The sequence below is a fragment of the Microcebus murinus genome, chromosome 20 (assembly GCF_040939455.1).
Source record: "Microcebus murinus isolate Inina chromosome 20, M.murinus_Inina_mat1.0, whole genome shotgun sequence".
NCBI lineage: Eukaryota > Metazoa > Chordata > Mammalia > Primates > Cheirogaleidae > Microcebus > Microcebus murinus.
In genome coordinates this window covers 11773490-11786242 of record NC_134123.1, presented here as the reverse complement: position 1 = coordinate 11786242, position 12753 = coordinate 11773490, and the positions used below count along the sequence as shown (strand labels likewise).

At 58.4% G+C, this 12753-nt stretch overlaps 1 protein-coding gene across 2 annotated transcripts; it reads left to right on the top strand.

Annotated features, from left to right (window-relative positions):
* Positions 1-154: 154 nt before the first annotated feature.
* On the top strand, positions 155-6368 carry ZNF319 (zinc finger protein 319). Of its 2 annotated transcripts, XM_012743967.2 has the most exons (3): positions 155-445; positions 2533-4506; positions 4758-6368. In XM_012743967.2, the coding sequence occupies exons 2-3, from the start codon at positions 2788-2790 to the stop codon at positions 4770-4772; spliced, it is 1734 nt and encodes a 577-aa protein (XP_012599421.2). In that variant the 5' UTR covers positions 155-445; positions 2533-2787; the 3' UTR covers positions 4773-6368. The 2 variants fall into 2 exon arrangements, with proteins under 2 accessions (XP_012599421.2, XP_012599420.2); XM_012743966.2 differs by having other exon boundaries at positions 2533-6368.
* The last annotated feature ends 6385 nt before the right edge of the window (positions 6369-12753 follow it).

The window sequence follows — 12753 nt, the reverse complement described above, 5'->3', positions numbered from 1 at the left end:
ACTCGAGACCGCCCCGAGCGCCCGGCGCGTCCGCCCGGCCCGGCCGCGGGGTCCCCGGCAGGGGGCGGCCTCGCTCCGCGCCGCCGCTCCTCCCGCAGCCCCCGCCTTCGCCGCCCGAGCCGCGGCTCCTCCCCGGCCCCGCCTCCCCGGCCCTCGCGCCGCCCGCCCGTCCGCCCGTCTCTGCAAGGCCGTCAGTCCGTCCGCCCGCCCTCCCGGCGCTCCTCGCCCCGGCCCCGCTACCCTGGCCGCGCGCGTCGCTTCCTCCGTCCCGGCCGCCGCTTGCCCGTCCCCCGCCCCTGAGCCGGCCGCCGCCGCTACGCAAGGCCGGGGATTGGCAGCGCGCGTAGGCCGCGCCGCCGCTGATGGAGCCGGAATAAAGGGGCGGCCGAGAGAGCAGCTGGTCGCCGCTCGCCCCGCGCCTGGCCCCGCGGGCGGCCTGGAGCAGGTGAGCGGCGGGGCGCCCGGGGCCGCGTCTGGGGGCCACTCCCGCGCCCGCCGCATCCCTTCCTCAGCCGGCCCGGCCGCCCCCCGCCCCTCCGACCCGACCCGGCAGCCTCTTGAGCTCCGGGGCGGTCCAGGCCCGGCCTGGACGCGCAGCCGCTTCCTGGGCCCGGCCTGCGGCCCTGGGGCCTTCCTCGGGCCCAGCCGCCCGGGGGCCGCGCTCGGGCTGCCCCGGACCGGCCGTCCCAAGCGAGGGCTGACAGGACGCAGCCCATCTGGGCCGGCGGGCAGGGCCGGCGGGAGGCGATCGGCTTTCCCTCGGTTTCCCAGGGAGGAGGAAGGTCCGGGGTGGGGCGCAGATGGGGGCCTCCCCTACCTCCCCTCCTCTCGTCCCTCCTCTTTGCAAGTGATCAGAGAGGCTTCCTGGCTGCACCTTGGAGGAGAGCCAGGGTGGGCAGTGAGGTTGTGAGCCCAGGCCGGGGGTCACTGGGTCCAGCAGCCATTCGTGCCAGGAAAAAAAAAAAAAAAAACCAACAACAAAATCCCTGAAAAACAAAAAAAACCAGTGGTGTGGCGCAGTCCAACCTAGTGGCACTCAGAGAAGCCCACCGTCCTGTCCCCTATCTGTCCTGGGAAGGCTTGAATAACCCAGTGGTACCTGCTTGTTCATGCAACCTGCTGCCACCCGGAGCAGCCACTCCTTTCCTCCCTCCCTTCCCGGAAGATGCTGAGGATGACAGCATTTAGCTTGACTCTTCTGATTCTTTGGCAGAGCAGTTAGAGGCCAGACTGGCCTGTGAAGGCATCCCCTTCCTTCTTTCTCTGCTCGCGAGAAAACTTACAAACTTTTATATGGGAAAGGCAGATGAGCTGGGAACCTGGAAGTGGGTTGCATCTGATTCTAAAAGTTCCTCCCTCTTGCTGGCATTACCTTATGCTGCCACAAAGTGGTGAGTTAGAGATTTGCCTGGGCTGGGTGGGCTTTACCTTCCATTCATTACCCAGTATGTTACAGACTTGGAGCAAGGGAATGGGGTTGTCTCTGGAAAGATGATGAGGAGAAACGCCGTGTGGTTAGCATGCTACATCCTACGTTACCCATGCAGACCATGTACTTCCTTATATTTTCCCTCAGGCCAGTACTGTCAGATTCAGAGGATTTAGGCCTTTTTTTTTTTTTTTTTTTTTTTTTTTGGTGCTCTAGGATAGCAATCCCCCAACCTTTTTGGCACCAGGGACTGGTTTCATGGAAGATGATTTTTCCACATCCCAGATTGGGGATGGGGAGTATTGTTGGAAGGGGGGCATGCAGAGCTCAGGTGGGGATGTGTACTTGTTTCCTAACAGGCCACGGACCAGGGGTTGGGGACCTCAGCTCTAGGAGATGACTAGAATAAGGAAGTTCTGCTGTGTGGACATTGAGGCTTGGTGGGTCTGTGGACCTCTCATCTAGCCCCCATCATCCACTGGCTCGGGTCCCTGTAAGGTGATCTATCCTTTTATGGTAGAGAGAGGACAGGCATGTGGCCAGGGATAGTTGGGGGGGGGTGTGGGCCAGCCTGTCACAGGAGAGGGTTTTTGAGATGGTCCTTGGTTCTGTGTAGTTGTCCTAAATATTGGCCACCAGTGGGCTCTCAGATCTGGGAGGTCTGGCCTCTCTGGCCCAGCAGGCTTTTCCTCTGAGCAGTGCATCCTGGGTTGAGATTCAGGGTGGCAATGAGATTCAGAGCTGGTAGGCCTCAAGAGGCCTCTGTATTGTGGTCAGATCATCCCAGATGCTCACTTGTGAGACACCTGGCTAAAGTAGCTTGGCAGGAAGCTGCAGGGGACTCGTGGAAGCTGGGATGCCCAGGGGTGTGGAACTGAGGTAGGTGGGAATAGAGGCAGCTGCCATCCCTTTTCCTGGAGTAGCTGAGCTGGTAGCAGAACTCTTTGGTCACGAGTGAAGGGAGCAGGTGTCCCAGCCCTGAGCACCTTTCCCTTCCCTGGCGGGGTCATGTCCGTGTGGTGAGTGCTGTCAGAGCAGGGAGAGGGCCCAGGGAATGGCTACTTGTTCCTGCCTCAAGCTCACGATTTCTCTCTTCCCTACAGAGCCGATCACTGGGGAAGGCAGAGCCTCCCTGGCATTGCTGGGACCCTGCCTTGAAGAGCCCCCATGTCCTGTAGACAGAGCCTTGTAGTCTGTCTTCTTGGTTAATGACTTGGGCTGTCTGAGAGTCCTCTTCTGTGCCTTGTCCGAGGTCCTTGTCCATCCCTGAGATCGGGCAGCTTCTCTCTCTGGGTTGGGTCACCTTAAGCGGGAAACTGAAGCCATTACTCTCCAAACCCTGTTTCATCTTCCCAAGCATGTCGGAAAGCTGGCAGCAGCCGCCGCAGACACAGCCGCAGCAGCCGCAGCCGCCGCAGCCGCAGCACCATGCAGAGCCGCCACCGGCCCTAGCCGAGCACACGCTGCCCCCGGGCACGGCTGAGAACCCGCTGGGCTGTGCCGTCTATGGCATCCTCCTGCAGCCCGACCCGGGCCTGCAGCCCCCACAGCATGCGCCCCTGCAGGCCGCGGGCGAGCCAGGCCCCAAATGCGGTGTGTGTGGTCACGACCTGACACACCTGTCCAGCCCGCATGAGCACCAGTGCCTGGCAGGCCACGACCGGTCGTTCCAGTGCACGCAGTGTCTCAAGATCTTCCACCAGGCGACCGACCTGCTGGAGCACCAGTGCGTGCAGGCTGAGCAGAAGCCTTTCGTCTGCGGCGTCTGCAAGATGGGCTTCTCGCTGCTCACCTCGCTGGCCCAGCACCACAGCGCGCACACCGGCCTGGTGAAGTGCTCCATCTGTGAGAAGACCTACAAACCAGCCGAGGCGGCCGAGCCGGCCACCACTGCCGCCCCGTCGCTGCCCCCGGCACCCCAGCCTGCCGCCGTGGTCCCCGCTGAACAGGCCGACAAGCCCTACAGCTGCCCCATCTGCCAGAAGCCCTTCAAGCACCTGTCGGAGCTCTCCCGGCACGAGCGGATCCACACGGGCGAGAAGCCGTACAAGTGCACGCTGTGCGACAAGAGCTTCAGCCAGTCCTCCCACCTGGTGCACCACAAGCGCACGCACAGCTCCGAGCGGCCGTACAAGTGCGCGGTCTGCGAGAAGACCTTCAAGCACCGCTCTCACCTGGTGCGCCACATGTACGCGCACTCGGGCGAGCACCACCTGTTCCGCTGCAACGTGTGCGAGCTGCATTTCAAGGAGTCGTCGGAGCTGCTGCAGCACCCGTGCACGCCGAGCGGGGAGCGGCCCTTCCGCTGCGGCGAGTGCCAGAAGGCCTTCAAGCGGCCGTCGGACCTGCGGCAGCACGAGCGCACCCACAGCGCCGAGCGGCCCTTCAAGTGCGACCTGTGCCCCATGGGCTTCAAGCAGCAGTACGCGCTCATGCGGCACCGGCGCACGCACAAGACCGAGGAGCCCTTCAAGTGCGGCCTGTGCGAGAAGGGCTTCGGGCAGCCCAGCCACCTGCTCTACCACCAGCACGTGCACACCCTCGAGACTCTCTTCAAGTGCCCGGTGTGCCAGAAGGGCTTCGACCAGTCGGCCGAGCTGCTGCGGCACAAGTGCCTGCCGGGCGCGGCCGAGCGGCCCTTCAAGTGCCCCGTGTGCAGCAAGGCCTACAAGCGGGCGTCGGCCCTGCAGAAGCACCAGCTGGCGCACTGCGCGGCGGCCGAGAAGCCCCTGCGCTGCACCATGTGCGAGCGCCGCTTCTTCTCCTCGTCCGAGTTCGTGCAGCACCGCTGCGACCCAGCCCGCGAGAAGCCGCTCAAGTGCCCGGACTGCGAGAAGCGCTTCAAGTACGCGTCAGACCTGCAGCGGCACCGGCGGGTGCACACAGGCGAGAAGCCTTACAAGTGCCCCAACTGCGACAAGGCCTTCAAGCAGCGGGAGCATCTCAACAAGCACCAGGGCGTGCACGCCCGCGAGCAGCAGTTCAAGTGCGTGTGGTGCGGGGAGCGCTTCCTGGACGTGGCCCTGCTGCAGGAGCACAGCGCGCAGCACAGCGCGGCCGCCGAGGGCGCCTACCAGGTAGCCGCCTGCTTACCCTGAGTCGGCGCCGTGGTCCCCACCGGCCTGCCCTGAGTCCACACCCTGGGCCCACCGGCCCGGCCCGGCCAGCCCCCCACCCAGCTCGGTGTTCTGCGGCCCTGGGAGTGAGGTCAGAAGGGGCCTAGGCAGGCGGAGGGTGTGGGCGCTCAGCATTCCCGGCAGCAGCCTGGCAGTGGGGGGCCAGATTGCTGTGGCCGGTCCTCATTCCATACATCTCTTTCCCATCACAGGATCTGCTTTCTTGAGAGCCGTCAGCCTCCCTTATTTCTGGAGGATTGGAACCAGGCTGGAAGTCAAGGCCTCTCCCTGCCCCAAGGATGGGGCGATGCCAGCCCAACCCCCCAAATCTTCCAACAAAATTAGAAACCAGATAGGTTAGAACAGAGGATGGTCATGGGGGCATCTAGGAGAAGGGCCTGGACCCCAGAAGCGGGCTGGGTGTAGGGCACCAAGTCACTGTTTGGGGGAGAAGGCCAGCTCTGCGATGTAGTCCTCTGGGGCCAGAAGGGCAGTCCCATGGGCCACAGCCCTATGGTCCAGCCAGGGGCAGTGTGACCCCAGGTTTCCGACAGGCAAGATGTGCAGGATGGGCGTCTTTGGGCTGGGTCTGCCTGGAGACCAGTGGGCTCAGCTAGAAGGGGAAGCAGACAGGTTTCTGTGACACCTCAGCCCAGGGACAGTGCCATCCGTGGGGAAAGGAGGAAGGCAGCCTGCTTGTGCCGAGGGCTAATCCCACGGTTTTGGAAGCACCCCTCCCACCTGTATAGCATTGTTCCGGAGTGTGGTGGTGTGAAAGGAGGGGACCGTTAGACCAACCAGGGCTGGGAGGAAGCAGGGCCTAGCCTGTGATCTTCCCAGCAGAGGCAAACAAGTGTCCTCTCCCTGAATTGTGTGAACCAAAGTGTCAGGGGCTCGGCCCCAGTCAGCTTGTCCCACCCTGCCCCAGATCCGAGACCAGGCCTGGGTCCCCAGGGTGGCAGAACAGCCTCTGACCCCATGGTGCCCTCCCAGCCCATGGGAATATCACCCTCCCCCCGCCATCAGTCTGGCTGCTGGCCTAGACCCCAGGGGTCCTGTGCTGCCAACATGTCCTGGACAACATCCAGCTACTTCAAAGGCCAGAGCATTCTTTGGGTCCTCCCAGAGTCCCCCTAGGTGTCTGGCTGCCGACAGGGCTCGTGGAGCAGAGGGTGCCTGGGGCATGAGGCACAGAAGGAGCAAGTAGGTTAAGGAAACCAGAGGTGCCTGGCAGATGGATAGAGTTGACTGACACTGCTGGACAGCCAGGGGCCTCCTTGGGAAGCCAAGAAGGACCTTGATTAGCAAAATAATCATTTTGAAGCCAGCTCTGCCTCATGCCCTCTTCCAGGGCCACCTCTCCCTGGCCTGGTCGTGGGTCTTGAGAGAAGACCAGTCAGTGCACACCAAGGGTCCAGAGGGGCGGGGAGATGTCGCCTTGCTTCTCTCGTGCCGTGAGAAGCCTGAACAGCTGCGTTCACCTCCTCTCTCCGATTGGGTTCCCTCCTGTGCCCGCAGAGAGGGGCCGGTCCTGCCCTCGGTGCTGGCTCTCTGTCACAATGCCTCAAAAGACATGGAACCCAGGCTTACAACAGTCGCGACTGCTACTTTTTCCCTTTCATTTTGCTTTCTAAAAGCAGTTTGTTATACTATTCATATCATTGTATAGTTTAATTTCATGTCATTTTGGATCTTATATAAAAATGTGAGAATTTGGATTTTTAAAAAGAATGACTCCATTTTAGGTAGCCACTTTTGATGTTAATATATAGTGAGTCCAATGTATGCTTTAGAAGTAAAGACATTGACCATCAGAGACCAAAGCACTGCTTGTCCTGGGCCTTCTTGCTTAGGGGAATGATGCACATGGAGAGGCAGGGAGGTGTGCAGGCCAGAGTGGCAGTTTAGGGACTGGGACTTGGGGCTGGGTTTGAATGCTGAGCTTTGAACGTCTGGCTGTGTGGCCTGCTTGGGGTCTCTTTGGGACTCAGTTACCTCATCTGTAAAATGGGGAGATTAAGCTTGCCCTGCTTGGTTGTCATAAGAATTAAATGGAGCCCTGCAGGTAGGTCCTGGTGGGGGATCTGTGAAGATGCTGACAGTACCAAGTGCAGGACACCCGGGGCCCTTGGGGATGGGCCGGTAGCCTTGTGTCCTCCTTGGGCTTTAACTGCAGCCCCAGCGGAAGGAGCTAGGCTGTGAGGCAGCAGAAGCTCAGGTTGGGCCAGAGGCTGAGGACCGGGCCCTGTGAGCACAGGAGCTTGCTCAGCCCCGATGGAAAAATGAGGGCCTGCCTGCAGCAGTGGCGGACCCAGCCGGCCCTGTCCCTTCCCAGGCGGTGGCCTGCTCTGGTCCCTGGTCACTCACTCTGTCTCCCAGTGACCCTTTTGCATGCCTAGCCCGGGCTACACACCTTTCCTTCTGTACCCCGTCCCTGTCCCGGTGGCCCGGCTGCAACTCAGGCTCTGTCGGTTGCTCTCACATGAGGGCGGAGACAGGAGAAACAGCCCCCCAGGCCTGGGCATCTGAGAGCTGGTGGGGGTGGTGAGCAGGGCCCTGCCCTGGAGAGGAGCGGTGGGCATAGAACGTTAAAAGAGAGGAGCTGCCCACACTGCAGTGTGCTCAAAGACTGGGTGCAGGCCAGGCGCTGTGGCTCACGCCTGTAATCCTAGCACTCTGGGAGGCCGAGGCGGGCGGATTGCTCGAGGTCAGGAGTTCAAAACCAGCCTGAGCAAGAGCGAGACCCCGTCTCTACTATAAATAGAAAGGAATTAATTGGCCAACTAATATATATAGAAAAAATGAGCCAGGCATGGTGGCACATGCCTGTAGTCCCAGCTACTCGGGAGGCTGAGGCAGGAGGATCGCTTGAGCCCAGGAGATTGAGGTTGCTATGAGCTGGGCTGATGCCATGGCACTCACTCTAGCCTAGGCAACAAAGTGAGACTCTGTTTCAAAAAAAAAAAAAAAAAAGACTGGGTGAAAGGCGAAGGACCCTGTGACCCAGACCCCATGCTCCTCCTTTTCCCTCTGCGTGTGGCCACAGGAGGACCTTGCCCTTGAGAAGCCCTGTGGTCCCTCCCCGCAGGCCTGTAGCTCTCAGCAAGAGAATGCCCAGGGTCCCCGTGTCTGTGCCAGGCTCAAGTCCCAGCTTGCTTTGGAGCCGTGTGACAAGACCCACCCACCTCCTAGAGACTCCTGAAAAGCACCCGCATGTGTTTGGGGTTTTCTAACCACAGCTTCAGGTTGTCCTTCCTGAATGGATGACAGTCTTGCAAGTGCCAGCGCAGGAGGAGCCCCGGCCAGCTGGGCATGGCTGAGCTCACGTGGAGCTTGCAATGGCTTTTTCTTCCCTTGTCCCCAAGCTGAGCCCCCTCACAAAGCAGTGGGGTTCCCACAGAGCATGGAGCCCTGGCGGGGAGCCCAGATGCTGAGGTCCAAGTCCTGGCCCTTTGGTAACAAGTGACCTGAGGCCTGTCACTGCCTCTCTTGGGGCCTCAGTTCCCCATCTGAAGCAGACCTGGTGCTCTGATTCTGGGGAGGTGATGAGATCAGTCCGTGTCCCTGCCCTGCCCCTCCTGGCTTCCAGCCCGCCCCCTCCACTGTCTCAGACTGCTCCTTCTCGGCCGTAAGTGGCAGGAACAGCACACACTGGCTCAAGCAGCTGCTCACTGCGCTTGGCCATGCACATCCAGGTACCTCTCCCACCAACCTGCCCAAGAACTGTGACCTAGAGGGTGGCCACAGCGTCCTGTGTCCCATTCCTGATGGGCGTCCCTCTCTGTTGCAGCACAGCATTTTAGTAGGGGAGCTTCAGACACTGTGACTGGGGGTATGAACTGGTACTATATCCTTTAGTCTGTCGGTATCAGTCCCTTTGCTCCACGTGATGGGAAGAGGGTGGCACCTTGGGTGACAGGGGACAGCTGGATGAGGGCCAGAGCTGGGAGGAAGGAGGGGAGACTGACACAAGCCTCACCTTTGGGAGTTAGTCACCGCCCCTGGCTGCGGAAAGAGTTGCCACACACTAGGGTGGGGGAGGGGAGGAGGGCATTTTCCTGGGTTCTGGAAGGTGGTCCCAGGGCAGGCTGGGCTACTAAAGGGGACGCTCCTATGGAGCCCACCATCCCGACAGCTTTTTGGAACTCCTACCATGTGGCTGGCTCTGTGCTCAGCCCTGCAAGGGGACAGGGAAGAGGACACTGCTCTCTGGGGGAGGAACCTGTGCTCTGGGATCATGGTGGCAGTGGTGCAGTGTCCTGGCTCAGAGCACCCAGGACCTGGCTCGAGTCCTGCCTCTGCCACTCATTGGCTCTGAGGTTTGGCAGGTTGTTGAACCTCTCTGGGCCTCAATTTCCCCGGTGAGGGCACAGGGAAATGACCTGTGTAATGTGTCTGGCACTTAGTGGCCACCTGGTTGGTCAGAGGCAAGAGGGAGCCAGCCCAGCCCTCCCATCTGGAAGCCAGGACTCCCACTGCAGTGACACACACCGTTCACACGACCTTTCCCATCCACCTGAGCCTCCCTCTGTCGCTGTGAGGTGGACAGGGTAGACCTGAGAGCTCCCTTTCTGCAGACCCTTAAGAGGCCCAGGGGTCGTCCAGTGCCACACAGTTAGTGCTGACAGTGGCCTGCAACTGTGGGGACTGGCCGGGTGAGCCTGGCACCTGCTCACAGGCGAAGGAGTGGCAGTGGGGCCGGGACAGGCCTGGGCTCTGAGCCATACAGGTCCCCCTCTCCAGCCACTGAAGCCTGCGGCTCTGGCTCCAACCCACTCGATGCTGGCCAGGAACAACGGCCCTGGGTCTGGCCAAGGGAGCAGGACAGCTCTTCAGCAGCGGGCAGACGGGGTAGCCGGCCCCTCCGGCTTCCTTTCAGCCCCTTGAGGAATTGAAGCCTCTGTGCTCTGTCTTCCTAGATGTGCAAAGGCAGGGCCATAAAGGCCTCCCAGCGCGGGCCAGGCTCCCCTGTGACAAGCTCCACATCCCATCCTTGAGCAGGTGGTTTCTTTGTTCCTTGAAGGTCTTGACCCCTCCAATAGCCTTGGCTGCTATTGATTTTCTCAAATCTACAAAGATCCCAGCCAGGGTGCTCGGGGCCTCCACAGGGCCCTGAAAAGGAGGTCAAGGGAGAGTGGGGGCGGGAGGGGCCTCCCTCTCTGTGTGTTTCTCACTCCCACGCTGGGTCTGTCTTCCTGCCTTTGCTCATCCACAAGCATTGCTGAGCAACTGCTGTTTGCCGGGCGCGGAGTTGTGCTACACGGCACGAAGCAAGAACTTCGGAGGAGACAGTTTTGAGGTTTTCGTGTATAAAAAGGTAGGGCCAAAAAATGTCATAACTGCTGATGTCTGGTACAAAATATTACATGCAAGTGTCCCCCTGCGGGCAGCTCAGAGCCTCACCCCATCCCTGCAGCTCCCCAACTGCCAGCCCCAGGCCTTCAGTGAGTGAATATATTTTGCATGTTACTTTGTATTAATAGTAGGTAGTAATTTAGTCTACATGGGTTGGCGCAGTGGCTCACGCCTGTAATCCTAGCACTTTGGGAGGCTGAGGCTCAGGAGTTCGAGACCAGCCTGAGCAAGAGCGAGACCCCATCTCTACAAAAAATAAAAAAATTAGCCAGCTGTGGCAGTGTGCACCTGTAGTCCCAGCTACTTGGAAGGTTAAGGCAGGAAGATCACTTGCACCCAGGAGTTTGAGGTTACAGTGAGCTATGAGCCATTGCACTCTAGCTTGGGCAAACAGAGCAAGAGCAAGACCCTGTCTCAAAACAAAACAAAAAACCCAAACCCAAACAAAAATGATTCAGTCCAGATCGGTGTGTTGGTTCTGGGAAACCACAGCCTCGTTCCTGAGCCCCAGGTCCAGTTGGCGAGATGAGAGGAGCTGGCTCATGAGCCCAGTGTGGACAACAGGGCACGAGTTAGTGCCTGAAACAGCCACGGGCCCTGTCCCTGTGGCTTTGGGGAAGCGTGCAGGGACGTGTGAGGACTTGATTGAGGCCTGCCTGGAAGAAAGGGTGGGATTTGTGGAGGAGGAGGTGGGGAAACATTTTTGGGTGAAAGGAAGGCTTTGAACCAAGGTTCAGAGGTAGACAAGAGCCCAGAGCCTTTGGAACAGCAAGGGGGCTGTCGTGGGCTTTGTGTTGGGGTAAAGGGCTAGGGTTGTGGATGGGGATCAGGCCTGGAAAGCCTAGAGGTGAGACCATGGAGGCTGGGCTGTCCCCAAGGGGTTGCAGGGGTTGCAGGGAAGATTTCTGATATGGTCTGTTTATAATGAGCAAAGAGTCCCTAAAGTGGCCTAGGCAGGGTGGGGGTGGGGCTTCCTTTCATCTCTTGGCCTCTGTCCTCTGACTGCAGACTCTGCCACCACCAGCAACTCCAAGAGTGCTTTCTTCTGATGGACAACCTGTCTTCCCTCTAAGTCCTGCTCAAATGCCTCCACCACCAGGAAGCCCCCTCTGGTTTCCTCCCTACTCTTGGCTTGCATCTGTCCCGTGGCAGGAAGGGAGTAGAGTATGGTGGCCACAGGCCAGGGGGTCAGGCAGGCTGGCTTCAATTCTCAGCTCCACTGGCTTTCTAGTCTTGGGCCAGCCACTGAACCTCCCCAAGTCTCTTTCATCATCTGTTAAGTGGGTCTAAAATGACACCTCTCATGGGGCCTGCACAGTGCTTAACGCATTGCCTTCCACTTAAAAACAGAAATTGCACAACATCGGGCTTGTTTATGCCTATCTATTCTGTATTTCCTTTATCCTTAGGCACATATATTTTATATTTATGAAATCAGGATTAAATGTAGAATCGGTGGGCAAGAACCTTTAATTAAATTGCTGGTTGGATTGCCATTCATGGCGTCTTGACTGGAGGAACATGGTCTTCTAGGGGTGCTCACATTCTGCTTTCGGGTTTGACTTGGCTGGGCCCGCCCCTCTCTCCCACTGCACTGCAGGGATGGCATCTTTTCTGGGTCCCTCCACACCCAGCACAGGTCCTGGCCAGGCAAAGGCACCAGATGTTTGCTGGGCCACATTCTGGGAAGGACTTGCCCTATCAGTGTCAAGGACGCAGGACCAGGAAAAACACTGTCATTTGATTCCCTGTCGCATGTTCGCTGGAGCTCCCTGCCGGTTCCGTCTAACTCAGGCCAGGACTCTAGCATGCCTGCTGTGAGCCTTGGGCAAATCCCCCTCTTCTCTGAGCTGTCATTTTTTGGGTGGGGTGACACTAGGGGCTGCAGATGTGGCTGCTGACACCTCAGGGGGCTCTGCCACTGCTTTCCAAGGTTCAAATCAGCATGGACTGCCCACTGGGCTTGGAGGAAAGGGCCTCATGCAGGTTTATATTCTACATTCTGCTGCTTCACAGGGAATAGGGGCCCCCCCTAAGCCTGCCTCTACCCCTTTAGGGAGACCCTGGGCACAGGGAAGCCCCCCAGAGCACCCTGGTATGGCAAGGCCTTCAGAAAGAGGCACCTAAAAATCCCTTCTAGGCCAGGTGTGGTGGCTCATGCCTATAATCCTAGCACTCTGGGAGTCCGAGGTGGGAGGATGGTTGGAGTTCAGGAGTTTGAGACCAGCCTGAGCAAGAGCAAGACCCCGTCTCTACTAAAAATAGAAAGAAATCAGCTGGACAACTAAAAAAAAAAAATACATATATATATATACACACATTATATATATATAATATATATAAATATATATAATATATAAAAATATATATAATATATATAAATATATTATATAAAATATATATTTTAAATATATATATTATACATATATATATATATTTATTAGCCGGGCATGGTGGCGCATGCCTGTAGTCCCAGCTACTCGGGAGGCTGAGGCAGGAGGATCGCTTGAGCCCAGGAGTTTGAGGTTGCTGTGAGCTAGGCTGACTCTAGCCCAGCACTCTAGACAGCACTCTAACCCAGGCAACAGAGTGAGACTGTGTCTCAAAAAAAAAAAAAAAAAGGAAAAGTAAAAAAATCCCTTCTAACTTTCCTTCCTTTCTCCTTAGGGTTCAAATTCAGAATATCTGAGCTGGAGGAGGCATGGCTGCGGAGCCACAAGCAGGGGTCAGGAGCACAAGAAAAACCCAACTCCCAGGCTGGCCCTTGCACCTCAGCCCTGGCTGGGTCTTGGGGCTTAGACCCTGACTCTCTGCCAGGGGCCATCAAACACCTTTCTCCAGCCCCCACCAGTC